Source organism: Saccostrea cucullata, unplaced genomic scaffold, assembly GCF_032062105.1.
Source record: "Saccostrea cucullata isolate Sc308-1 unplaced genomic scaffold, CSIRO_AGI_Scuc_v1 ctg2920, whole genome shotgun sequence".
Lineage (NCBI taxonomy): Eukaryota > Metazoa > Mollusca > Bivalvia > Ostreida > Ostreidae > Saccostrea > Saccostrea cuccullata.
Window position 1 is genome coordinate 36,305 of NW_026939019.1, and position 27,610 is coordinate 63,914.

The 27,610-nt window shown below is 34.6% G+C and overlaps 3 protein-coding genes and 1 pseudogene across 3 annotated transcripts in view; 3 read left to right on the plus strand and 1 right to left on the minus strand.

Annotated features, from left to right (window-relative positions):
* The window catches only part of LOC134252123 (uncharacterized), a 33,515-nt gene extending 29,911 nt beyond the window's left edge, over positions 1-3,604 (plus strand). Inside the window, exon 3 of the mRNA XM_062734561.1 lies at positions 3,513-3,604. The gene's annotated coding sequence lies outside the window, so the exon portion shown is untranslated. The remainder of the gene's footprint in view (positions 1-3,512) is intronic.
* Positions 1-27,610, minus strand: part of LOC134252128 (notchless protein homolog 1-like) — a 74,387-nt gene that overhangs the window by 33,541 nt on the left and 13,236 nt on the right. The window lies entirely within an intron of this gene.
* Positions 1,773-3,519, plus strand: LOC134252125 (E3 ubiquitin-protein ligase TRIM45-like). Its single transcript, XM_062734563.1, has one exon. The coding sequence runs from the start codon at positions 1,773-1,775 to the stop codon at positions 3,495-3,497; it is 1,725 nt and encodes a 574-aa protein (XP_062590547.1). The 3' UTR covers positions 3,498-3,519.
* On the plus strand, positions 9,728-19,940 carry LOC134252127 (uncharacterized; annotated as a pseudogene).

The following is a 27,610-nucleotide window of genomic DNA, read 5'->3' on the forward strand; positions in this document are numbered from 1 at the left end:
CATAACTATGCACTTAGTTTATTTAATACCCAGGAGCAGAGAAGATTTTCAAAGAAATCATGTATTTTCACTATATAATCAAAAGAGCCCCCCCCTAATACCAGAACCCCTAATCCTAGGGCCATAAAAAATTCACAATATTAGTAAAGGCACTCTTGCTCACCATAATTATATACTTAGTTAGTTTATTTAATACCCAGGAGCAGAGAAGAAGATTTTGAAAGAAATCATGTATTTAAACTACATAATCTACCCCCCCCCCCCCCCCCCCTAGCACTAGAACCCCTGACCCTGGGGCCATAAAATTCACAATTCTGGTAGAGGCACTCTTGCTCATCATTACTATGTACTTAGTTAGTTTTCTTAATACCCAGGAGCAGAGAAGAAGATTTTCAAAGAAATAATGCATTTACACTAGCTACTTATTTAGCCCCGCCCTAGCACTAGAACCCCTGACCCCAGGGCCATGAATTTCACAATTTTGTTAGAGGACTCATTGCTGATTACATTCATGCAAACAGTTTGACTGCTTGATGCCCAGGAGTAAAGAAGAAGATTTTTAAAGATTGCATTAATTTTAGTGGTTTTGGCCCCACCCCTCAGGCCCCTTGGGGGCAGGGATCATGAAATTCACAATTTTTGTTCCCCTTCACCCATAGATGCTTTGTGCCAAATTTGGTTGAAATTGGTTCAGTGGTTGCAGAGAAGAAGCTGAAAATGTCCAAATGTTAACGCACAACGCACGACGCACAACGCACAACGCACGACGCACGATGACGGACGAAAACGGATAGCAATAGGTCACCTGAGTTTACTCAGGTGACCTAATAAATTTTACCGTGGTCTCGGAAATGGTACATATGTAGATCCGTGTCTAAACTGTGACTCAAATACATAAAAAGATATCGGAAAGCAGTAAAATTCTAAGCATGTTTCCATAGTATTTTTGTGGTACTCACTCGTAACGAATTTCATTTAGCTGATTGGTCAGTTAGAAAGCATCGCCTGTGCCTCGATTAGCATATGAATTCATTCTTACATCAGAAAATCTAGTTCCGTCGATCTGTTTATAATGGGAAAGGGCAACTAGATTTTACAATTTTTTAAAAAATAGCATGTGAGCGCAATTAGGTACAATTTTCTCCTTTCACATATAGGTAGATTTCAATGAATACAGTGACCAGCCAATGGAGAAAATTGTACCTATCTGCGCTTGTATATTTTAAGGGCTTCAAAGAGTGGGGCGGGGTTAAAATGCAATGGGAATTGAATGTAAACATGATACCCCTACCCCAATAAAAGACCTACATCTTTTAAATCAAGTTTCTATTTTTGTTAAAAATAGTATTCTATAAAGGTAAACATGTCAGTGATTAGTTACATACAAAAATTTGAATAAAATTTAGACATTTAATTTTTTGTCAGTATACGAGGGGCTGCAAGTCACCTCATCCTTTGTTTCAAAAGTAAGTATCTGGGATCCTGCCTGCAGGCATGAAATTTATATTTTTTCTGAAAAGGGGCACTTTGCTGACTCAAGTCCTATTTGTTAAAGATAATCTAAGATTTAAATTCATTTAATACAACAGAAGAATTTACAAACTTTACATCTTTATGGGGCATTCCTTCTCAGTCTGACTTAATAAAATACATGTATATATCTTTTTCTGAAATTGATTTTAGTTTAACTTAAACATATAATTTCAATATGTAAAACTGTTACAATTTTGAAATCCATATGCATGTAACAAACTTTTTAATGTTAATTTTAGATGGCACTATCCAAACCGAAAATTCCAGGCACTGCCCAACACTTTCTAGAGTGTGGTGTTGAAGATTGTGAGAGAAATTGTGAATTCTACTGCAATTCCTGTCATCAACAGATGTGTAAACAATGCAGTGAGGAACATCTGAAGATTTCAGAAAATATGAACCATGAGGTAGTCCTTTATCAACTACGGAAACGACAACTTCCTGTGCAGAAATGCAAAATCCATCCCACAAAAGATATAGACATTCTCTGCAAGGAATGCAATATCCCTTTATGTTCAAAATGTGTTACAATGCAAGAACACCAGGGGCATCGTTTTACTGATTTAGAAACTATCTACACAGATAAATTTAAAGTATGCCAAAAGGAACTCTCTAAAATCCATAATTACTTCATTCCCACCTCACAGGATTTACAGAGAGAAGTTCGGGAAGATGCCACAGAATTTAAACAGATCATGGACAGCATACAGACATCCATGAAGGCTGAAGCCCAGTCTCTCAAAAACATGGTGGACACAGTTCTCTCAGAAAATATGGAAGAATTACACCAAATAGAGAAGTCATTATTGGAGAAATTACAGATCCAAGAGAAGACATTTGATGATTATATTGCCTATCTCAGTTCCCTTGTTAAAGAGTTCCAGAGTTACCTGTCCTCTACTGAGCTCACTAACTTCACAACTCAACTTCCAGAGAACTTACAAATAAAATCCATACCAGAAACCACAAAACCTGTCAAACCAGAATTTTCCTCTGCTCAATACAGCAAAAAAGAGGTTGCTAAATTACTAGGGAAGATAACTGAAACAAATAGAAAGGAAACATTAAGAAGAGTAAAGCCCATGGGAACTGTTTCTTTTTCTACATTAATAAAATCTACAAGTGAACAAGATAAAGACGTGAAATCTGACAAGAAACAAACACTGTCTCTATCTGCCTCTGTCACCAAGGTCAGGGAGTTCAATGTAGCAGGTGTTGATGGTGTATTCCATGTATCACCAGATCAACCAGGCAGACTCTGGATCAGTGAAAGTAAGGGTAATCTTGTCCAAACAGATCTACTGGGGAATGTGATACAGAAAATAAAGACCAGTGGTGGAGATAGAGGTTATCACACATTCACACAGGACAGGGATCTGATCTTTACAGACAAAGACAAGAATGTCATCAATAGGATAACACAGGATAATAACATCACTGAATTCATTAAAACTGGAGACTGGTTCCCATTCAGCATACACTCCTCCCACATCAATGGGGACTTACTGGTGGGGATGATGAAGAGACAAATGGGTAAAGTCACCAGGTACAACACAACAGGAAAAGAACTACAGAACATACAGAGGGATAACAAAGGACAGAAACTGTATAGTTTTCCAATATACATCACAGTAAACATCAATGGAGACATCTGTACATCAGACTATTTTAATGGAGTAGTGGTGGTGAATAAATCAGGACAACACAGGTTCTCCTACAGAGGTCAGGAGTCAAGGTTCCATCCCTATGGAATCTGTACTGATGTCCTCGTCCACATCCTGGTGTGTGATGGTGTCAGTCAAACTGTTCATCTCCTTGATCAGGATGGTCAGTTCTTGTCTTTATTACTCACACAACAACAAGGGTTATACATTCCCTATAGTGTGTGTGTAGATGATGAGAACAATCTCTGTGTGGGACAAGCTCAATCCAACACACTGACAGTGTACAAGTATTTAAAGTGATTATAATTCTATCAGTTGTACATAATTATAAAACTTCAATTTGTGATTTCCAGCACTGAAATGCATATCATGGATAGTGTTTCTTCTATTGAACATTATACTGAACAAATTGTACATATTGCAAATTAAATTCAATGGAAAACACTGCACAAACACTTCTTTATATTTGGAATTAAATGATATCTGTCTAATCTTCTATGTTTGAATGATGACAAAAAATATAGCTCAATTTTCATTAACAAGAGGCCCTTGGGTCACATTGCTCACCTAAGCACTGTGGCTAAGAAAAAGTAGAATTTGGTTTATTATTGAAAAGTTTAAATCCAAAAGTAGTCCCATGACCAATCATGGTTTTGCTGTTCTTGAGAAGATGATTTTTAAGAATTTTCCTATAAATGTCTATGTAAAACTTTGATCGGTCATTGTGGCCCTGCCCTATCCCCAGGGTCATGATTTGAACAAACTTGAATCTACACTACCTGAGCATGCTTCCATATAAATATTATCTGCAATTATGGCTTTGCTATTCTTGAGAAGAAGATTTTTAAAGAATTTTCTTATATATTTCTATGTAAATTTTGGTCAGCCATTGTGGCCCTGCATTACCCCCAGGGGCAAGATTTGAACAAATTTGAATCTACACTACCTGAGGATGTTTCCCTATAAGTTTCATCTTCCCTGGCACAGTGGTGCTTGAGAAGAAGATTTTTAAAACATTCACCAATTTTTCATTAAGGACATATGCAACGTACCTTACCTACTGATAGATTTCACAGATATTCCAAATTTAAACTTATTATAATATATTTACATGTTCATAGACAAAAAATCAGCATGCCTTACCAGATGTTTTGAAAAGATATCGAATTTTGAAAATTTTTGCATAAATCAAATAAAAATGTACAAAAACTTTAAAACACAAATTCCTGATTTTAATTCATCAAAAATTGTTTTAGAAGAGGTGTACAAATCCATATATAGACATTAAAACTATTGCACACAGGTCCTTCATTTAGTGGAACTCTTCAGCTCCAGGGAAGATACCCCAAAAGTTCAAACTACATTGCGTGTGACCTTAATTCCCAATTATCTCCCCTTGAATGATGGCATGGCCCTTCATTTGAACAAACTTGAATCCCGTTCACCCAAGGATGCTTTCGGCTCAGGTGAACGAAGAATTATTTAGTCACAGCTTTGCCACAAAAGCGGGTGTTGTTTAAAAACGCTGATAACGATATTATTTTGATGATCTCTGCTTTAAACAATGCAAAATTTGCTGTAAAAATAACAAGCAAATTCAAAGAATTGTGGTCCCCCGCTTTCGGTGTCTTTCTGGGTAAAAGTTTTTTTTTCATAAGTACGAAAATCTTTAAGGTCAAGGTCAAAAGGTCAAAGTTGTTGATATCCAATGAAAAGACTTACCACAAAGAATACATATTTAAATATAAAAGTCCTAGTTTTTACCTATCAAAAGTTGTGACCATAGTAAACGTTTTTTTAATAGTAGTTAAAAATTCAATGTCAAGGTCAAAGGGTAAAAGTTATTGGTATCTAATGAAAGGTCTTCTCAAACGGATTACATATGTGAAGTACGAAAGCCCTAGCCATCACCGTTCAAAAGTTATGGTCAAGGTTAAAGTTTTTTCATAAGTACGTAAATCTCCAAGGTCAAGGTCAAAAGAGCAAGTTTGTTTGTATCCCATGAAATGTCTTGCAACAAGGAATACATATGTGAAATATAAAAGTCATAGTATCTACTGTTTAAAAGTTGTGACCAAGGATAAAGTTTTTTGAAAGTTCTTAAAACTCCAAGGTCAAGGTCAAAGGGAAAAAGTTATTGGTATCCAATGAAAGGTCTTCTCACAAGGATTACATATGTGAAGTATGAATGCCGTAGTCCTCACAGTTCAAAAGATATGGTCAAGGTTAAAGTTTTTTCATAAGTACGTATATCTCCAAGGTCAAGGTCAAAAGGTGAAGGTTGTTGTTATCCAATGAGAGGTCTTGCTACAAATAATACATGTGTGAAGTATGAAAGTCCTAGTACCTTCTATTCAAAAGTAATGGCCAAAGTAAAATGTTACAATTTTTGTGTAAAAGTGGGTCAAACTCCAAGGTCAAGGCCAAAAGGTTAAATTTGGTGGTACCCAAAGAAAGGTCTTGTCATAAGGAGTACACATGTGAAATATGAAAGTCATAGCTTCATTAAATCAAAAGTTATGGGCAAGGTTAAAGATTTTGTGATGGACAGACTGACAGACTGACAGACTGACCAACTGACGGACAGACAGACAGACAGACGAATGAGATTTAATGTCCCCTCGCTTTCGCGAAAGCGGGGGACAATTATAGGAATAAATTGTGAATGTTTCATTAACAATGATGCCATAAACAATTTATTTATTCAATAATTCATTTTATGTACTATCGGCAAAATATCACGACGATCCATCCGGAATTTTTTTTTCAATATCAGACGTACAGATTTACATGCATACACATGTACTTGTCTTTATTTCATAACTGCACATTTTTATTAAGTGAAATTGTACATAAAAAAATTACTTGAAGCATTTTCAAATTTAAAAATATTTTTTATATGTACATGTAATAACAAGCATTCTGAGAGTATTGCATAAGCAATACATGTCCCCTACCGGGTTCCCCTTTTTCTTCAGGATGTCATTTTTTAATGTGCAAAAGTCATTTCCAAGGTTAAACTGAAAGATTTTCAAGTTGTAAATTCCTGAAATCTAATAAAAAAATAAACATTAAGACGCCAGTTCAACTCATTTATACATTGTCTTTTCCCTACTTCATATTTTTGTCCGAAAATATTCAAAATGCCATAAGGCCATTTTTTTTTTATTAGTTGTTTTACGGATTTTTTGGGGGAAAATGTCCGTTGGGTGGCTACAAAAAAAAAAAAAAAAAAAAAAGAAGAGGCGGCGTTCAATGTTCAAAACTTTTAATATGCAGCATATCAAAGCAGTTGGGGAAATCAACCTCAGAACATTGCACAGAAATGTCTTTCTTGGCATTCCTCACTAAAAGAGAATGATTCTCTGAGCAGAGAGACATACCGTATAGCCGGTTATTTTGGCGGGGATATAATTTTGGCCTATTTTGGCGATTTATAAAAATTCACCAAAATAAAAACCGCCAAATTTGTAGCCTACACACCTTGCGTTTGTAAATTCCCCATTTTTGAATGGTTACGGCAAATCACCGGTAGAGCTATCACCGGTAAATGAGTCAACAAATACTTATAAATAAAGATATTATTATCCATAGTGAAATTATTTTGATTAAACAAAAGTATTTAGGTCTATAAATTTATCTCTTTTATTTAGATTTCAATACTGACAAAACTTTTACTCCAATCGACCCTCAATTTATAAAGGTGTCATGCTTGCTAAACAATTGGTTCAAATCATCTGTCATTTAAACGGCACACTCATGCATGACCAATGAAGTTTTTTCAACAATAAATTTTTATTTAAAACTACATGTACTTGTTATAATTAAATAACTGAATTCAATTAATACCTATGTGTGAAAGTAATTGCGCTTGGGATGGTTTGTTTACGTAAACACAGACAGCGCTTGGAATGCATTGTCAGCAAAATGCCGGTATATATAAACGGATTTAGCTACGGAAAAAATAAGTTCGTGTACTACTTTCGTTTTCAGTTTAATACAAATATTAAACTTTTTTAAAAAGGTTATGTTCTTTACATTTTTTGTGCAGTTCAAATAAGAGGTAAATCTGAATTTACATATTTGGGGTGTGATTTAACAGTAGTATCTTCGTATTTCCGAGGATTTCCCGACACTTTGGCAAGTTTGGGAGGGTATGCTATTGTAACAAGAGTGCATTCTTAACATGCGACTTAATGGTAATAAATTTGAATTCACCAAAATATTATCCACCAAAATTAATGATATATCTTAGGAAACTAAAATCGCCAAATTTGTGTCCCGCCAAAAAAACCGGCTATACGGTATTATGTGAACAATGGTAAACTTTTCTGTGTAGGTCTATGACTGGATACGGATGTCCTCTCCCTGCTACGTCCACATTGCCACAGAAAAACACACTTCAGCAAATTTTACACAACCCCCTGTAAAATAATAAAAGTTTAATCAAATTCAAATAATACCTTTTCTTAAACCGTATAAAACTAAAATTCAGTGCACAACCAATGGACACAAATAAACTTACTAGAATGATAAGTCATCCCCATAGGGTTTCACATTCCTATGACTCTCATACAAACATTTTTTGTCTTAGATGTTCCTTTTCCAAATCTAAAATTTAAAACTTTAAGAAACATTTCTTTCACATCATTTGATAGATTCATACCTGTACAATGACAAAAAAATCTTTTATTTCTCTGACACTTTAACAATTGACAACACGTCTTTCAGAATTTTAAAATACAGTCAAACATGTGCTTTTAAAAATGTCATAAATATTATATGAACTGTTAACTAACCATTAGATAAACTGTTGAAAACTTCGCAAAACCCTCAAGAAAAGTTATGGGTATCGGATGGAGTGCAAGTGACGACATCAGATTCTTTGGTTTTGGCTGTAATTTCCTCAACCACCACACTCCATTCGCTGATCAGATAACATCACATATAGGATCATCACCAGTCTGATCAGCTCATAAAAACCGTCATACATTTACTAATGTCCTTAAAACATTTATATTCTGTTTTGAAAAACCTAAAATGTTTCACATGGCCGTCATCTCTGTCTATAAAACGCTTGCAGAGTTTTATGGTCTATAATGGAAGCGTTTACATGAGTCTGATCACAACTAATTAAAATTCAAACAATGTACGGTCATTTCCGGATTTTTTTTATTATGATTGAAGTCAAGTTCGATCGGCGATTATAAAAAAAGGATTGAATGGAATTTTTATTTTTTTTCCAAAACTTAAAAAAATGGGTTCGGCGGATCCGTAAAACAACTAATAAAAAAAAATTGGCCTAATTATGTCAAAAATCAATGAAGCGTAACGAAATTCAAACTTGATCTGTAACTCATTAAGATACACTCACGTACCAAAATTCAGCTCAATATCTGCAAGCGTTTAGAAAAAAAAGTGCGGAAAACCAAGTGGGAATGAAAATTATTCAAAATGCCATAATTCTGTCAAAAATCAATGAAGCGAAACGAAATTCAAACTTGATCTGTAACTCATTAAGATACACTCACGTACCAAAATTGAGCTCAATATCTGCAAGCGTTTAGAAAAAAAGTGCGGAAAACCAAGTGGGACAGACTGACGGGGACGGACAGATGGACGGACGGACAGACGCAGAGGAAACCTATAGTCCCCTCCGGTTTCACCGGTAGGGGACTAATAAGAATAGAGAAGCTAACTGGATTTTCTAAGAACAGTAACTCTACTTCTTGTTTCCTAAGCAATAGGAAATTCAATCCATCGCCAAATTCATTATACCCCCATGATTTCTAAATTACAATAGGTGGCAGTTTATCGAGAATTAACTGTATAAAACTTCCCTACTGTGAGCGACCAAAAAAAAGCGACCAAAAAAATGGTGGCATAAATGAAGGCTTTTACAACCCTTGGTTTTACAGCCCTCTGCTTTATCTGTCTGAATCTTCTAAAGCAGAGAGCAGACATTTTTGAGGCTATAAGGTAGCTAGAACATAAGCTCCATCTTTTATGGTCCAGTGATTTGTTAAAGGAGGAATGAAGAATTTCAAAATATAAGGATATAAAACCTTGATCCCCTATTTATGTCCCACCCTACCTCCAAAGACTATGCTTGAAATTTACACTACCTCAGGAATTTTTTAATTAAGACTTTATTTTAATTTTTAAATCTAGTAGTTCTTGTGAATAAGATTTATATAAAGATGAATCTTCAACATATCCTAATCCTTGTGTATAAGTTTGCAAGACAGTGGTTTTTGAGAAGAAATTTTTAGCAACAACTACTTTTTTAGGCTCATAAGAGCTAACAAACATGACAAATAAACATATTTATTTACATTTTATAACAAAACTTGGATATTTATGTAAAATGAATCTAACATTTTCCCCTTCAATAACATATACCTGGTACTTCTAAATTATATTCAACAATATTATTCATTCAGTACTTAAGTACAGTTGTACCTGGGAGATTTAAATTTATCTCCATCCAGGAAGTAAAATACAGATCTCGTCTAAGTCTCGACAAAAATCTCACTCCGACATTCCAAAGAAGATCTATACATTTAGAGGTCATTTGTTTAAAAAGTAAGTATCTGGGACGCCTGCATACATGAAATTTATATTTTTCTGAAAAGGAGCTTATTGCTAACTCAAGTCTTATTTGTTTAAGATAATCTAAGATCTAATCAACAGAGGAATTTACAACTTTACATCTTTATGGGGCATTCCTTCTCAGTCTGTCTTAATAAAATACATGTATCTATCGTTTTCTGAAATTGATTTTAGTTTAACTTAAACAATTAAATTCAATATGTAAAACTGTTACAATTTTGAAATCCATATGCATGTAACAAACTTTTTAAATGTTAATTTTAGATGGCACTTTCCAAGCCAAAAATTCCAGACACCCCTCAACACTTTCTAGAGTGTGGTGTTGAAGATTGTGAGAGAAATTGTGAATTCTACTGCAATTCCTGTCATCAACAGATGTGTAAACAATGCAGTGAGGAACATCTGAAGATTTCAGAAAATATGAACCATGAGGTAGTCCTTTATCAACTACGGAAACAACAACTTCCTGTGCAGAAATGCAAGATCCATCCCACAAAAGATATAGACATTCTCTGCAAGGAATGCAATATCCCTTTATGTTCAAAATGTGTTACAATGCAAGAACACCAGGGGCATCATTTTACTGATTTAGAAACTATCTACTCAGATAAGTTTAAATTATGCCAAAAGGAACTCTTTAAAATCTATAATTACTTTGTTCCTACATCACAGGATTTACAGAGAGAAGTTCGGGAAGATGCCACAGAAGTTAAACAGATCATGGACAGCATACGGACATCCATGATGGCTGAAGCTCAGTCTCTCAAAAACATGGTGGACACAGTGCTCTCAGAAAATATGGAGGAAGTACACCAAATAGAGAAGTCATTATTGGAGAAATTAAAGAGCCAAGAGAAGACATTTGATGATTACATTGCCTATCTCAGTGACCTTGTTAAAGAGTTCCAGAGTTACCTGTCCTCTACTGAGCTCACTAACTTCACAACTAAACTTCCAGAGAACTTACAAATAAAATCCATACCAGAAACCACAAAACCTGTCAAACCAGAATTTTCCTCTGCTCAATACAGCAAAAAAGAGGTTGCTAAATTACTAGGGAAGATAACTGAAACAAATAGAAAGGAAACATTAAGAAGAGTAAAGCCCATGGAAACTGTTTCTTTTTCTACTTCAATAAAATCTACAAGTGAACAAGATAAAGACGTGAAATCTGACAAGAAACAAACACTGTCTCTATCTGCCTCTGTCACCAAGGTCAGGGAGTTCAATGTACCAGGTGTTAATGATGTATTCCATGTAACACTAGATCAATCAGACAGACTCTGGATCAGTGACTGTATGGGTAATCTTGTCCAAACAGATCTACAGGGGAATGTGATACAGAAAACAAGAGGCCCAAGGGCCTTGAATCGCTCTTCTGATAAATTGTACAACCTATCACTTGTATTTGAAGCCTCTAACCCTATGTATCCTAAGACCAAAGTTGCACCCTCTGACAAAGTTTGATGATTCTTAGCCGAAAAGGACTACTTCTTGGTCTACATTCTTGGAAAACCCCAAATGCATCAACTTACACAGTTTGATTATTCTAAGCCATTAATACCTAAGATACTTAAATAGAACCATAAAAAGTTGAAAGTAGGTCACTGTAACCTATTTTTTGGTCGACATTCTCCGAAAACCCAAGATGCATCAAATGACAAAGTTTGATGATTCTAAGCCAAAAAGTACCAGAGATACTTAAATATAGCCATAAAATGTTGAAAGTAGGTCACCATGACCTACATTTTAGTCTACATTTTTCAGAGTCCAAAGATGCATCTGCTGACTAAGTTTGATGATTCTAAGCCGATAAATACCTAAGATACTTTAATATAGACATAAAATGTTGAAAGTAGGTACTGTGACCTAATTTTTGGTCCTCACTCTCCGAAAACCCAAGATGCATCAACTCACAAAGTTTGATGATTCTAAGCCAATAAATACCAAAGATACTTAAATATAGCCATAAAAGGTCAAAAGTAGGTCACTGTGACCTAATTTTTGGTCATCACTCTCCGAAAACCCAAGATGCATCAACTCACAAAGTTTGATGATTCTAAGCCAATAAATACCCAAGATACTTAAATATAGCCATAAAATGTCGAAATTAGGTCACTGTGACCTAATTTTTGGTCGTCACTCTCCAAAAACCCAAGATGCATCAACTGACAAAGTTTGATGATTCTAAGCCAATTTGTAAAGGAAATACTTAAATATAGCCATAAATGTCAAAATTAGGTCACCATGACCTAATTTTTGGTCGTCACTCTCCGAAAACCCAAGATGCATCAACTCACAAAATTTTATGATTCTAAGTCGATAAATACCCAAGATACTTAAATATAGCCATAAAATGTCGAAATTAGGTCACCGTGACTTAATTTTTGGTCGTCACTCTCCGAAAACCCAAGATGCATCAACTCACAAAGTTTGATGATTCTAAGCCAATAAGTACCGGAGATACTTAAATATAGCCATAAAATGTCGAAAGTAGGTCATCGTGACCTACATTTTGGTCGACATTTTTCAGAGTCCCAAGATGCATCTCCTGACCAAGTTTGATGATTGTAGGTCTGAAGGTTATCAAAAAATGCCTTTTAAACAATTTGAAAACATATGCCTGCAAAATTCTAAAAGTAGGTCACAGTGACCTACTTTTTCTTAAATATGTTTTAAGGTCCCAAGATGCAGCAACTTACAAGATTTGATGATTTTAACCCTTTCAGTGCCTGAAATAATGGGATTTAATGTTTTAAAAAGGTTAAGTCATAAAGTTAAAAAAGTAGGTCACGGTGACCTACTTTTAGGTTGACGTTGTTCAAGGACCCAAAATGCATCAACTGACTAAGTTTCATGATCATAGGCCTTAAAGTGTCCAAAATATGCTTTCAAATCAATTTGAAAACAAATGCCCACAAAATTTAAAAAGTAGGTCACCGTGACCTACTTTTGAGTTTACATGATGTGAAGTCCTAAGATGCATCAACTTACAATATTTGATGATCCTAGTCCTTATAGTTAACAAAATATAAACATTTTTATTAATTGTAAATTTAGGTCAACTTCAAAGTGACCTTGAGGCCACGCCCTTTGCCCCAGGGTCATGCCTTGAACAATTTTTAATCTTCAACATATCCTGATCCTTGTATGTAAATTTGGTGAAAATCTGCCTGGCGGTTCTGGAGAAGAAGATTTTTTAGCAACTAGTACTTTTGGTTTTGTTTTCCTAATTATCTCCCCTTTTTTTAGGGTCCCAACCCTTATTTTAGTATAAATGGTAGCCCTTGGGCCAAGGATACCCTGTGGCAAATTTGGTACTGATTGGCCAAGGGGTTCTTGAGTTATGGCCCATATTGTAAAAAGTTAACGCACACCGCACATCGCACACCGCACACCGCACGACGCACACCGCACAAATGGCCATAGCATTAGCTCTTTGAGCCTTCGGCTCAGAAGAGCTAATAAAAACCAGTGGAAGAGATCAAGGTTACCACACAGTGACACAGAACAGAGATCTGATCTTTACAGACCAAAACAAGAATGTCATCAATAGGATAACACAGGATAATAATATCACTGAATTCATTAAAACTGGAGACTGGACACCACACAGCATACACTCCTCCCACATCAACGGGGACTTGCTGGTGGGGATGATGAAGGGTGAAGAAGGTAGAGTCACCAGGTACAACAAGACAGGAAAAGAACTACAGAACATACAGAGGGATAACAAAGGACAGGGACTGTATAGTTATACACACTACATCACAGAAAACATCAATGGGGATATCTGTACATCAGACTATGATAAAGGAGTAGTGGTGGTGAATAAATCAGGACAACACAGGTTCTCCTACACAGGTCAGAAGTCAGGCTTCCGTCCCTCTGGAATCTGTACTGATGTCCTCGGTCACATCCTGGTGTGTGATGAGTACAGTGAATCTGTTGACCTCCTTGATCAGGATGGTCAGTTCTTGTCACTATTACTCACACAACAACAAGGGTTATACTGCATTCCCTATAGTGTGTGTGTAGATGATGAGAACAATCTCTGTGTGGGACAAGGTCACACCAACACACTGACAGTGTACAAGTATCTACAGTGATTATAATTCTATCAGTTGTACATAATCATAAAACTTCAGTTTTTGATTGCCAGCACTGAAATGCATATCCTGAATAGTTTTCCTTCTATTGAACATTATACTGAACAAATTGTACATATTGCAAATTAAATTCAATGGAAAACACTGCACAAACACTTCTTTGGATTTGGAATTAAATGATATCTGTCTAATCTTCTATGTTTGAATGATGACAAAAAATATAGCTCAATTTTCATTAACAAGAGGCCCTTGGGTCACATTGCTCACCTAAGCACTGTGGCTAAGAAAAAGTAGAATTTGGTTTATTATTGAAAAGTTTAAATCCAAAAGTAGTCCCATGACCAATCATGGTTTTGCTGTTCTTGAGAAGATGATTTTTAAGAATTTTCCTATATATTTCTATGTAAAACTTTGATCGGCAATTTTGGCCCCTTCCTTCCCCTGGGGGTCATGATTTGAACAAACTTGAATCTACACTACCTGAGGATCCTTTCATATAAATATGATCAATTATGGCTTTGCTATTCTTGAGAAGATTTTTTAAGAATTTTCTTATGTTTTATAAATACAAAGGATCAGATTTCAAACAATTAATTCATTTCCAGTATATAAGTAGAGTCCCCCCCCCCTGACCCTGGGGCCTTGAAATTCACAATTCTGCAATATTAGGGCCCTTGCTCATCATAACTATATAGGTAGTTCATCTGCTTCATACCCAGAGACAGAGAAGAAAATTTTCAATGATTTAATGTATTTTCACTATATAATCAATAGAGCCCCACCCTAACACCAGAACCCCTGACCCTGGGGCTATAAAATTCACAATTTTTGTAGAGACACTCTTGCTCTTAGTTGGTTTATTTAATACCTAGGAGCAGAGAAAAAGATTTTCAAAGAATTCATGTAATTTCACTATATAATCAATATTATCAATCGAGCCCCCCCCCCCCCCCCCAACACCAGAGCCCTTGATGATAGGGCCATTAAATTCACAAATTTGGTTGAGGAACACTTGCTTATCATAACTATGCACTTAGATAGTTTATATAATACCTAGGAGCAGAGAGGAAGATTTTCAAGTAATTCACATATTTTCACTATATAATCAATAGAGCCCCCCCCCCCCCCCCAACCAGAACCCTTGACCCTGGGGCCATAAAATTCACAATCTTAGTTACGGAACACTTGCTCATCATCACCATGTAATTAGTTAGTTTATTTGATACCTAGGAGCAGAGAAGAAGATTTTCAAAGAATTCATGTATTTTCACTTTATAAACAATAAAGCCCCCCCCCCCCCAAGACCATTGATGCTGGGGGCATAAAATTAACAAATTTTGTAGAGGCACTCTTGCTCATCATAAATATGCACTTAGTTAGTTTATAGGAGCAGAGATGAAGATTTTCAAAGAATTCATTGAAAATCTTCTTCTCTGCTCCTTGGTATTAGTTCACTATATAATCAAGAGAGCCCCCCCCCAACACCAGAACCCTTGACCCTGGGGCCATAAAATTCACAATTTTGGTAGAGGCACTCTTTCTCATCATAAATATGCACTTTGTTATTTTATTTAATACCTAAGAGCAGAGAAGAAGATTTTCAAAGAATTCATGTAATTTCACTATATAATCAATAAAGCCCCCCACCCCCCCGACACCAGAACCTTTGACCCTGGGGCCATAAAATTCACAATTTTGGTAGAAGCACTCTTGCTCATCATAACTATGTACTAATTATGTTTATTTAATACCCAGGGGCAGAGAAGAAGATTTTCAAAAAAAATCATGTATTTTTACTATATAATCAATAGAGCCCCATCCTAACACCAGAACCTCTGACCCTGGGGCCATAAAATTCACAATTTTTGTAGAGGCACTCTTGCTCATCATAACTATGCACTTAGTTTGTTTATTTAATACCTAGGAACAGAGAAGAAGATTTTCAAAGAATTAATGTAATTTCACTTTATAATCAATAGAGCCCCCACCCTCACCAGAACCCTTGACCCTGGGGCCATAAAATTCACAATTTTGGTAGAGGCACTCTTTCTCATCATAACTATGCACTTAGTTAGTTTATTTAATACCTAAGAGCAGACTATGTACTTTTTTGATTTATTAAATACCCAGGAGCAATGAAGAAGATTTTAAAAGAAATAATGCATTTTCACTATATACTTATTTAGCCCCGCCCTAGCACTAGAACCCCTGACCCCAGGGCCATGAATTTCACAATTTTGGTAGAGGACTCAATGCTGATTACAATCATGCGAATAGTTTGACTGCTTGATGTCCAGGAGTAAAGAAGAAGATTTTTAAAGATTGCATTAATTTTAGTGGTTTTGGCCCCACCCCTCAGGCCCCAGGGGGGGCAGGGATCATGAAATTCACAATTTTTGTTCCCCTTCACCGATAGATGCTTTGTGCCAAATTTGGTTGAAATTGGTTCAGTGGTTGCAGAGAAGAAGCTGAAAATGTTCAAATGTTAACACACGACACACGTCACACGACGGACGAAAACGGATAGCAATAGGTCACCTGAGTAACTCAGGTTACCTAAAAATTCACATACTTGTCTATTATTTAGCTGAACACATAATACAAAGATTAAATTAATATTTTTAATTTAAAGTAATACTTAATAAATGGGTTGTTTGTGTGTTTTATTTAAATTTGATTAATTATAAAGCAGGTAAATAGTGATGTCGTGGTCATCAAAACGCTTGAATATCACAATGACACTTTAAACAGTCAACAAATCATTCTGTGGACCTGTCAACAGTTCACTGTTTCATGATCACACAAAAACATAAAGTAAACCGTGAAACAGTTCAAAATGCCTAATTATAATTTATATAGTAGGTTAGGTAATAAATTTAAATGCATACACATGTACTTGTCTTTATTTCATAACTGCACATTTTTTTTTAAGTGAAATTGTACATAAAAAAATTATCTGAGCATTTTCAAATTTAAAAATATTTTTTTTATATATGTACATGTAATAATAGAAACGCTAACTGGATTTTCTAAGAACAGTAACTCTTCTTGTTTCCTAAACAATAGGAAATTCCATCCATTGCCAAATTCATTATACCCCCATGATTTCTAAATTACAAAAGGTGGCAGTTTATCGAGAATTAACTGTATAAAACTTCCCTACTGTGAGCGACCAAAAAAAATGGTGGCATAAATCAAAGGCTTTTACAACCCTTGGATTTACAACCCTCGCCTTTATCTGTCTGAATTTTCTAAAAGCAGAGAGCAACATTTCTGAGGCTATAAGGTAGCTAGAACATGAACTCCATCTTTTATGGTCCAGTGATTTGTTAGAGGAAGAACAAAGAATTTCAAAATATAAGGATATAAAACCTTGATCCCCTAGTTTGGCCCCACCCTACCTCCAAAGACTATGCTTGAAATTTACACTACCTCAGGAATTTTTTAATCAAGACTTTATTTGAATTTTTAAATCTAGTAGTTCTTGTGAATAAGATTAATTTAAAGATGAATCTTCAACATATCCTAATCCTTGTGTATAAGTTTGCAGGACAGTGGTTTTTGAGAAGAAATTTTTAGCAACAACTACTTTTTTGGGCTCTTAAGAGCTAACAAATACACATATTTATTTACATTTTATAACAAAAAATAAAAAAAATAAATTAGTTTACTTTCTAACATTTTCCCCTTCAATAACATATACCTGGTACTTCTAAATTATATTCAACAATATTATTCATTCGGTACTTAAGTACAGTTGCACCTGGGAGATTTAAATTTATCTCCAACCAGGAAGTAAAATACAGATCTCGTCTAAGTCTCGACAAAAATCTCACTCCGACATTCCAAAGAAGAAGTAAACATTTAGAGGTCATTTGTTTAAAAAGTAAGTATCTGGGACGCCTGCATACATGAAATTTATATTTTTCTGAAAAAGAGCATATTGCTGACTCAAGTCCTATTTGTTTAAGATAATCTAAGATCTAATCAACGGAAGAATTTACAACTTTACACCTTTATGTAATCCGAGATTCCTCTGACTGCTAACCCCCGCTTTTATATTGTGACTTGTGCGGGGGACAAGTCACAATATAAAAGTGGGGGTTAGAGTCAGAGGAATCTCGGATAAACCTTTATGGGGCATTCCTTCTCAGTCTGACTTAATAATTTACATGTATGTATCGTATTCTGAAAACTTAAACAATTTAATTCAATATGTAAATCTGTTACAATTTTGAAATCCACATGCATACAACAACCTTTTAATATTAATTTTAGATGGCACTTTCCAAACCGAAAATTCCAGACACTCCTCAACACTTTCTAGAGTGTGGTGTAGAAGATTGTGAGAGAAATTGTGAATTCTACTGCAATTCCTGTCATCAACAGATGTGTAAACCATGCAGGGACCAACATCTGAAGATTTCAGAAAACAAGAACCATGAGGTAGTCCTTTATCAACTACGGAAACGACAACTTCCTGTGCAGAAATGCAAGATCCATCCCACTAAAGATATTGATATTTTCTGCAAGGAATGCAATATCCCTTTATGTTCAAAGTGTGCTACAATGCAAGAACACCAGGGGCATCGTTTTACTGATTTAGAAACTATCTACTCAGATAAGTTTAAATTATGCCAAAAGGAACTCTATAAAATCCATAATTACTTTGTTCCCACGACACAGGATTTACAGAAAGAAGTTCGGGAAGATGCCACAGAAGTTAAACAGATCATGGACAGCATACGGACATCCATGAAGGCTGAAGCCGAGTCTCTCAAAAACATGGTGGACACAGTGCTCTCAGAAAATATGGAAGAATTAAACCAAATAGAGAATTCATTATTGGAGAAATTAAAGAGTCAAGAGAAGACATTTGATGATTACATTGTCTATCTCAGTGACCTTGTTAAAGAGTTCCAGAGTTACCTGTCCTCTACTGAGCTCACTAACTTCACAACTCAACTTCTAGAGAACTTACAAATAAAATCCATACCAGAAACCACAAAACCTGTCAAACCAGAATTTTCCTCTGCTCAATACAGCAAAAAAGAGGTTGCTAAATTACTAGGGAAGATAACTGAAACAAATAGAAAGGAAACATTAAGAAGAGTAAAGCCCATGGAAACTGTTTCTTTTTCTACATCAATAAAAACTACAAGTGAACAAGATAAAGATTTGAAATCTGACAAGAAACAAACACTGTCTCTATCTGCCTCTGTCACCAAGGTCAGGGAGTTCAATGTACCAGTTGTTGATGATGTATGCCATGTATCACTAGATCAATCAGACAGATTCTGGATCAGTGACAGGTGTGGTAATCTTGTCCAGACAGATCTACAGGGGAATATGATACAGAAGATAAAAACCTGTGGTACAGAACAAGGTTATCACACAGTCACACAGGACAGGGATCTGATCTTTACAGACAAAAACAAGAAAGTCATCAATAGGATAACACAGGATAATAATATCAATGAATTCATTAAAACTGGAGACAGGGCACCACTCTGCATACACTCCTCCCACATCAATGGGGACTTACTGGTGGGGATGGTGTCAGCTATTTGGAGAATAGTTGCCAGGTACAACAAGACAGGGAAAGAAGTACAGAACATACAGTGGGATAACAAAGGACAGGGACTGTATAGTGTACCACACTACATAACAGAAAACATCAATGGAGATATCTGTACATCAGACTGTTCTAAAATGGCAGTAGTGGTGGTGAACAAATCAGGACAACACAGGTTCTCCTACAAAGGTCAGGAGTCAGGGTTCCGTCCCTTTGGAATCTGTACTGATGTCCTCGGTCACATCCTGGTGTGTGATGGATACTTTATAAATAACACTGTTCACCTCCTTGATCAGGATGGTCAGTTCTTGTCTCTATTACTCACACAACAACAAGGGATATACACTCCCCGTAGTTTGTGTGTGGATGATGAGAACAATCTCTGTGTGGGACAAGTCTCCAAAAAACTGACAGTTTACAAGTATCTAAAGTGATTATAATTCTATCAGTTGTTATACATTTGTCAATTTGTGATTTCCAGCATCGATTTGCATATATATCCTGAATAGTGTTCCTTCTATTGAACATTATACTGAACAAATTGTACATATTGTAAATTAAATTCAATGAAAAACATTGCATAAACACTTCATTGGATTTGGAATTAAAGATATCTGTCTAATCTCCTATGTTTAAATGATGACAAAATATGACTCAATTTTCAGTAACAAAAGGCCCATGAGCCACATCAGTTACATCAATCACCTGAGCACTGTGGCTAGGAAAAAGTAGAAATTGGTTTATTATTAAAAAGTTTAAATCCAAAAGTAGTCCCATGACCAATCATGGTTTTGTTATTCTTGAGAAGATGATTTTTAAGAATTTTCTTATATATGTCTATGTAAAACTTTGGTTGGCCATTGTGGCCTGCCCTACATCTAGGGGTTATGATTTGAACAAACTTGAATCTACACTACCTGAGGATGCTTCATTATAAATATGATCAATAATAGAGGGCGGAGCTCTCTCACAGGCCCGAAGGGCCCGTGAGAGCGAAGCTCTCCCTATAGGTAACACGTATGCATATGAAAAACAAAAGAAATCTATTGAAAACTATATGTCAATTACAATACCTATGGAACTGAGATTCTTGGCGACAATATGGCGTCGGCACAAATGGCGTCGATTTTATCCACGCGCAAATTCTCGTTGTTGATGAGACTTTCATCAAAGTAAAAACATTCAATCCATGGATAATGTGTAGTTATTCTCTTTTACTCAAAATCAAATCCATTAGTAATCAGACCCTTCCTACTTTCGTTTTAGACGTTTAGATTTATTTATAGTTCACGCTAACAAGTAAAACGGCATTTGATTGGTCAGAATTTCCCTGAAGGCGGCGCTGTCGTCTGCACTATGGAGGAGCGGATCTATATGTGGCCCCTTTTCACAAGAATATCCTTATTTATTTATTTGTTTAATTAAATTTGCCAATAATAAATGTCTTCAGGATTATACTTGTCAATACATACAAAGCTAGAAATATAGGTTTTTATAGACATAGTATATTTTTTGAACAGTTAAAAATATTTTTAAAGTGTTAAGAGCCATTCTCTGTAATGATTTGAAATTTTATATAGGAGCTGTGGCACGCATAGTCTCAGAATTTCTCCAAACTCTCTATGATAAAAGGCATTGATTCCCTGAACTGAAATCAGGCAAAATTTGGTTGCTATGTTTTATAGTAACCATGGCAACATGTCTTAAAGTTCGAAAAATGGCATTTTTTAACATGTTTAGAGCCCCATAGTTAACATTTGCGGCAAAGCAAACAATTGTTAATGACTGTTTCCAAAGGTTTAAGGTAAAAAGTCTCATATGCATGATAAACATGTTTGGTAAATCAACTATTACATACGTTACTATGGTAACAAAGTATTCAAAAGTAAAAATAATATTAATTGAATTTTATGAAGTCATACTCGTAAAAATGAAAAGCAATTATAGGATGAAATGTTACCAAATAAAAGAAAAAAGAGCCTTGAAACACATACCAAGAAAAAATATGATATTTCATTTTGGTTGGCAATGGTTGCCAAGGTATTTATGCCCCAGAGAGCCTTCAAAGTATGTGTGTTCAAATATGATCCTATCTTTTAAAAAAAGCACATTTCCTCATAACTACTGATCAATTTTATAAGATGTTGGTGTGCTCCAAATTTTCCCATTTCAAAAAATTCAGATTGGATTCTTTAAATAGAGCGTTGCTATGGAAATAAGCAGAAAATATATGCTTAAAAACCTGAAAAATATTTTGTTTCCTTGGATACGTACCCTTAAATGTAGATTCCCAAAACTTTTATGATTGATATTTATTAACAGCTAACTTGACTTTTAATTTTGACTATCATCCAATCTCTAAGTGGATGCAAGAAGTTGGCACACAGGGTTTAATATTGATATAAAGTTAAAAAAATCGAACATTTTCCCTTCTTGGTAACCATAGCAACAGTGCTGTTTTATTCATCAAATTTTATCAATATATGATATTTAAATTCAGTTCTAACAGATAAGACTATTCAAGCTAAGCTCTTTAGTTTGTTTCTTGATTAAATGGCAATTTAATTCTTAATGCAGCGGAAAAAAAAATCACTTTTAAGCACTGGTACTTTGTTTCCATGGTAACACTACAAAGTAGCAATTATACCCAATTTTTCTTATGGTTTTGGTGTTGCAAGGTCCTAAGGATGCATATTTGCCAGTCTTGAATTTTCATGTTTTCCCTCAAGACAGTAGCATTAACCCAATCTTCGTTACTGGTTTTGCATGGTTACACTGTGTTACCATGGCAACCATAAAAGTTATTTTTAGAATAATATTGCTTATACTTATATACTTAAGGTCAAACATTTTCATTGTTTTTCTTAAGTCAATGATTGAGTTTTAGCATGTAACACCTACCATTAGTGAATATGGAGTGTTTTTCAGCATATTTCAGCATTTTAAATGTATTCCAAATGTACCCTTGTTTACCACTTACTTAGAGATATATTCTTAACAGTTTCTTCACAGTATAAGTGACATCAAGGTGTCATGTTTTTGTTAGAATGGTTTGTTTGCTTTTTCTAGTTTTTATTAAGCCACAGTCAGGATTTAAAGTGGCTGAAAATCTCGATTTTTCAAACTTTTCCGGCTGTTGCCATAGCAACCGAGACACTTAGCAACGAAATTTTGTTTGATATTTGTTTCTGGTGTCAAGTACTAAGCATGGGTGAAGTTTCATCAAAATCGGTGACCATGCGTGGCAACGAAGTTTAAGTGGTTACAGAGAATGGCAATTAAAATACAATACATTGTGAAAAGTCTAACAGGGGACTCAATCAGAGTGTGTTGATTTTCTTCTTCTTTTTTTCCTTTTTTTTATTTTATTTTTTTTGTAAGGTATCCAGATTGTTTATGAATATCTACTTGTACATGAATACATTATTATCTATTAATATAGCAGATGGAAGTATCGTTTTTGTTGTGACTTTTTAAGAATTAATATTTTATTTTACGAAGTTGTCATATGACAAAATATCAGTTTATTATAAAGATCACTCTCAAAAGAAAAATCTAATACGATGTATGTATTTTAAAAATTTAAAAAGTTTTTTTTTTTTTTTTGGACAATTGGAATTACACATATATGTCAAAATTAAAGCAGGGGGAAAAGTTAAACAATGTATGATGCACAGTCTGGAGAGACAATTGTTCAGTCTCCATGCATACCGGGTACATCTTAAAGTAAATGCATATTAAATATCCACAAAGTGATATGACTTCAAAGTTATAATTAATGGGTTTCCAATTGATGCAAAATAAAAAGAAATAAATAAAAAGAAAAAAAGATATATCACAACAGGGACATAGTATTAAATGTCCCTGATAATGATCATGAATCCTTTAGTTTCCAAATATTTTTTAAATAAAAATTTTGATGCTGTTATATTTTTAACCCTTGTGTGATAGTAACATGTTTGTCAGAAGACTTGGTTCATCCAGGAAGTAGCTAGATCATCTGTCTGCAGTGTAGTTTGAGTCCCAAGTTCCTCTTCAGGGGCCCGTTTCATCAAAGGTCGTACGCCCAGTCGTAGTGCTACGCCGGCGTAAAGTCGGGACTAGCACGAAGTAAAGAGTGCATCGTTACGCCTGACTAAATTTAGGCCAAACTTTTACGTCTACTCAAGGGTAGGCGTAAGTTCGGGCGTAAAGTTAAAATTAAGCAATTTTATTCATTTTTAAACAATTTAGCGAGTTCTAAAGAAAAAGTTCGGTTCTAAGAAGTTTTTAAAATACAAACATTGCATTATTTAATTATACATACTATGAAGTGAGTGAGGGGGAGGGGGGGGGCTGTTACAACCATTTCAGTTGATTGAAGCAATAACGTACTTCATATTTTAATAGAATTCTTCTCAGAAGAAAAGATTTTCTTGTTTGAGATTTCTTCGACAACCATTTCTTTCGTTTTAATTGTTGTATTGTTTTGTATAAGATACTGTAAATCGAGTTCAGTGACTACACAAATAACTATATTTATACCCCCGCTTCTTGTCAGTCTGTCCGTCTATTCGCTTTTGGGTGCCCATCTCTCATTCACAGCTCCTCTCTCACCACTGAATGAAATTTATTTGCGATTTCACAGAATCTTTATTAAATATTGCAATTGTGACTTATTTTGCTTTTTGGTCGGACTCATATTTTGGGTTTTACATACTTAAAATGTGTATACTGTCATTATATTCGTAAGGGAGGCAGGAGATTCATCAAAATTGTCTTTTTTGATTAAAAAAATATTTTCCACAACATATTTTTTCTTGGGGAGGGGGGCATTGGTTTAAAAATTAGGTACAATCATCCTCTTTCTGGTAATTTTCTATATTTAACTTATAGAAAAAATAATACATCATAAATTCAAAAACAACTGTAGGTTTTTTTTCATGTTCGAAGAGTCCATTTCTTATTTACTCTTCGTCCACATGTGTGGATCTCGAGGGGATGGGAGAGAGTGTCCAGAACCTCCCGAATTTGCAGATTATTCAACTTTTAATGTACAGAAATATTGGCGAGTTCAATTATTTCTCTAGGTATCTGGGAAAAGTAAAATCCCCAGTGAATCTAAAACGCAATCCGCAGGGAGTATCATAGACTGTAACAGATTTTTAAATGGGGAAAATATTACTTTTATTATATCGATGTAATACGGTGATAATTACACAGTTCAAGAAATGAATTTTTCCTTAAAATATTTTTTCTCAGACAAACATTGATGCGGAAGACATCTTTCTTTATTTTTCACGGTTTCGTCTGATAGAGTACCGGGTAAGTCTTACATCATCTCTGATAATCTGAGCGCATAAAAAGCACATATAGGATAAAAATATACATTTTTTTAATTTCCTGCATAATTTACATTTTTTAAAATGAAAAACAAAATAAAGACTAACTGTAACTTAATTTTAAAGACAGAGATAAAAAAGCAGAGAATTTATGTAAGAATACCTTTATAGTCATTCTTTTTTCAAATTACTCTCTCTCTCTCCTCTCTCTTCTCTCTCTCTCTCTCTCTCTCTGTGTGTACTTGAAAAGCGGTATATCAAATTTAAGCTGCGGATAGTAAAGAATTTTTGTCTATATTTTTATGGACATGCAGTCTAGTATTCGAAATTGTTTATGAAACTTTGTGTCATTTTAATTAATAATCAATTATAATGAATCATTTGAATTAATAGACTTAGAAAGGATTGTCTTACGTGTACCTTAGTAATAGATTTGTAAAATTTATTTCTTGATTCAATGTGTGCACATATATAAACTTTTTATACATTATTTTTGCTTGCAAGTATACATTCTTATAAAATTAATTAAAAAAAAATTATATCAATAAGTTTACATATGTAAACTGTTTGCATGTTTATTATTTTATACATTATTTTTGCCTGCAACTACACATTTCTTATAAAAATAATTAAAAAAAAATCTTATACTGTCTCAAACTTAATTATTAGTATTTTATCAGTAGAGTCGGTATGTATCGAATTATGACATGTATTATCAAATGCAAAGGCATTAACCTGTTTCAATTTCGGAAAGGGGGAGGGCTGTAATTAAAATTCCAAAATAAAAAGTTTAGCTTAATTCAGATATACATGCACATGTACAATCATTTTCTTTCTTTCAATTTATGACTTTTTTCACTGAAAGATTGTAAAAAAAAAAAAAAAAAAAAAACAAACCTAAAATCGATTTCTTAGAGATGCATGTCTCCTACATAACCCTTTCAATCTATGCATGTTTCAATCAGTGCAAGTATTCATTTATCTATAATTTGTATTATTCTGTACTTTGACGTGCTACAATATTACATATTTATATGTTTGAACGCAGTGGACAGTGTTTATGTTTTTGCGCCTGCGCAATGCTGCGTTGTCAAGGACTTAGTCCTGCGACTAAGCGTATCTTTAACGACTAGACTTACGCCACTTGGTGAAACGCGAATTACGCCCAACTAAATTTTGGCGTAAGCCCCGGAAGTACGCCTAAGTTAAGGCTTAAATCTACGACCTTTGATGAAACGGGCCCCTGATCTGGTCATGACAATATTGTTCTTACTTTAGATGATGTCATAACTATCATGTATGTTATGGGAGTAATAACAGTTGAGAAATGACTTGAGGTGTTAGATAAGTGTTGTTAAATAAACATATAAATCAAGTAGTGAAAGAAAAGGAATTCAATTGATGCTCAGAAAATGCATGTTTATGAATTTATTATTGTTGGATATATCCATATTTTGAAACAAGTTTACCGTTACGGGTATAACTATTAAAGTTTGAGGTGCCGTTGGACCGAGGCATCTCACATTTCTTGGGCCCAGTATGTTAAATCCATTAGTGGTCCAATGCATGTCCCTCTTTTTTCCCTCAACGTTCTTTGACTTTAAGTGTTGTGGCTAGACAACCATTCATCTCATGATGAAATTTTGTAGTGCTCACATTTTTTAAGCCATTAAATTGCATTATTTGATTGAAAAGTAATGAGGTACATGTAAGAGATGGGAAGGTTTTTTTTTTCAAGAGAAATGAGTTCTTTGTTATGATTTTCTGACACTGAACATAGACATGCATGAAGCGAACCCTTTTCTTTTAAGTCTATGCTCTGACAATTTCAGAATATAACTAATCAGCTGATTTATCATTAAACAATAAAACGTAGCATTTTTCTCTTCATGACTCCGCCCTCACTAACGGTCACACCGTCTAACATATTAGCTTTTCTATTCTTGAGAAGAAGTTTTTTAAAGGAATTTTCCTCTATATTTCTATGAAAAACTTTGGTCGGCCATTTTGCCCCCGCCCTACCACCAGGGGTCATGATTTTAACAAACTTGAATCTCCACTACCTGAGGATGCTTCCATATAAATATGATCAATTATGGCATTACTATTCTTGAGAAGAAGATTTCTAAAAAATTTATATTTTATATTTCTATGTAAAACTTTGTTCGGTCATTGTTGCCCTGCCCTACCCACGGGGGCCATGATTTGAACAAACTTGAATCTCAGCGATTTTTTTTTCCACCCATTGGGAAAGGGTCAAGTACCAGTTCAGTTGGGAAAAATAACATCGAAGAAAAACAATGAGAATTGTGTCTCATTTAATGAAATAAAACGTATTTTGCACTTATTCCAACTTAATTAACCATAAATACGTGTTTTAACGACGTTCGATCCTGATGTTTAAAGTCTTAAACTTTTTTGCCAAGTATATTTTTAGTTTGTACATACGAAGCTTAATTAAAATTCAAATCAAAAAGTGGGGGTCAATACGCTTTTTTTTGCGCTACAGTACATTTAATATTACCTTCTTGCACTGAAATTTGTGTCTTAATTAAAAATTAAATTTGTGACGTTTTCTCTCAAATATTTTTATCCAATTAAAGCATGAAACAAAATAAACTCTAAGTTTGTTTTAAAAAAGAAACTTAAAAATTGTGTCTAAGAAAAAGTTTCAAATTGCTTCGCATAATCAATTATTTGACCTTTCTGCACTAACAAAAAGTGATTTTTTTGGCATTGAAAATTTGATAAGCAAGAAAAGTATTTTAAAGTCTTAAACTTTTTCTGATTTTAAGC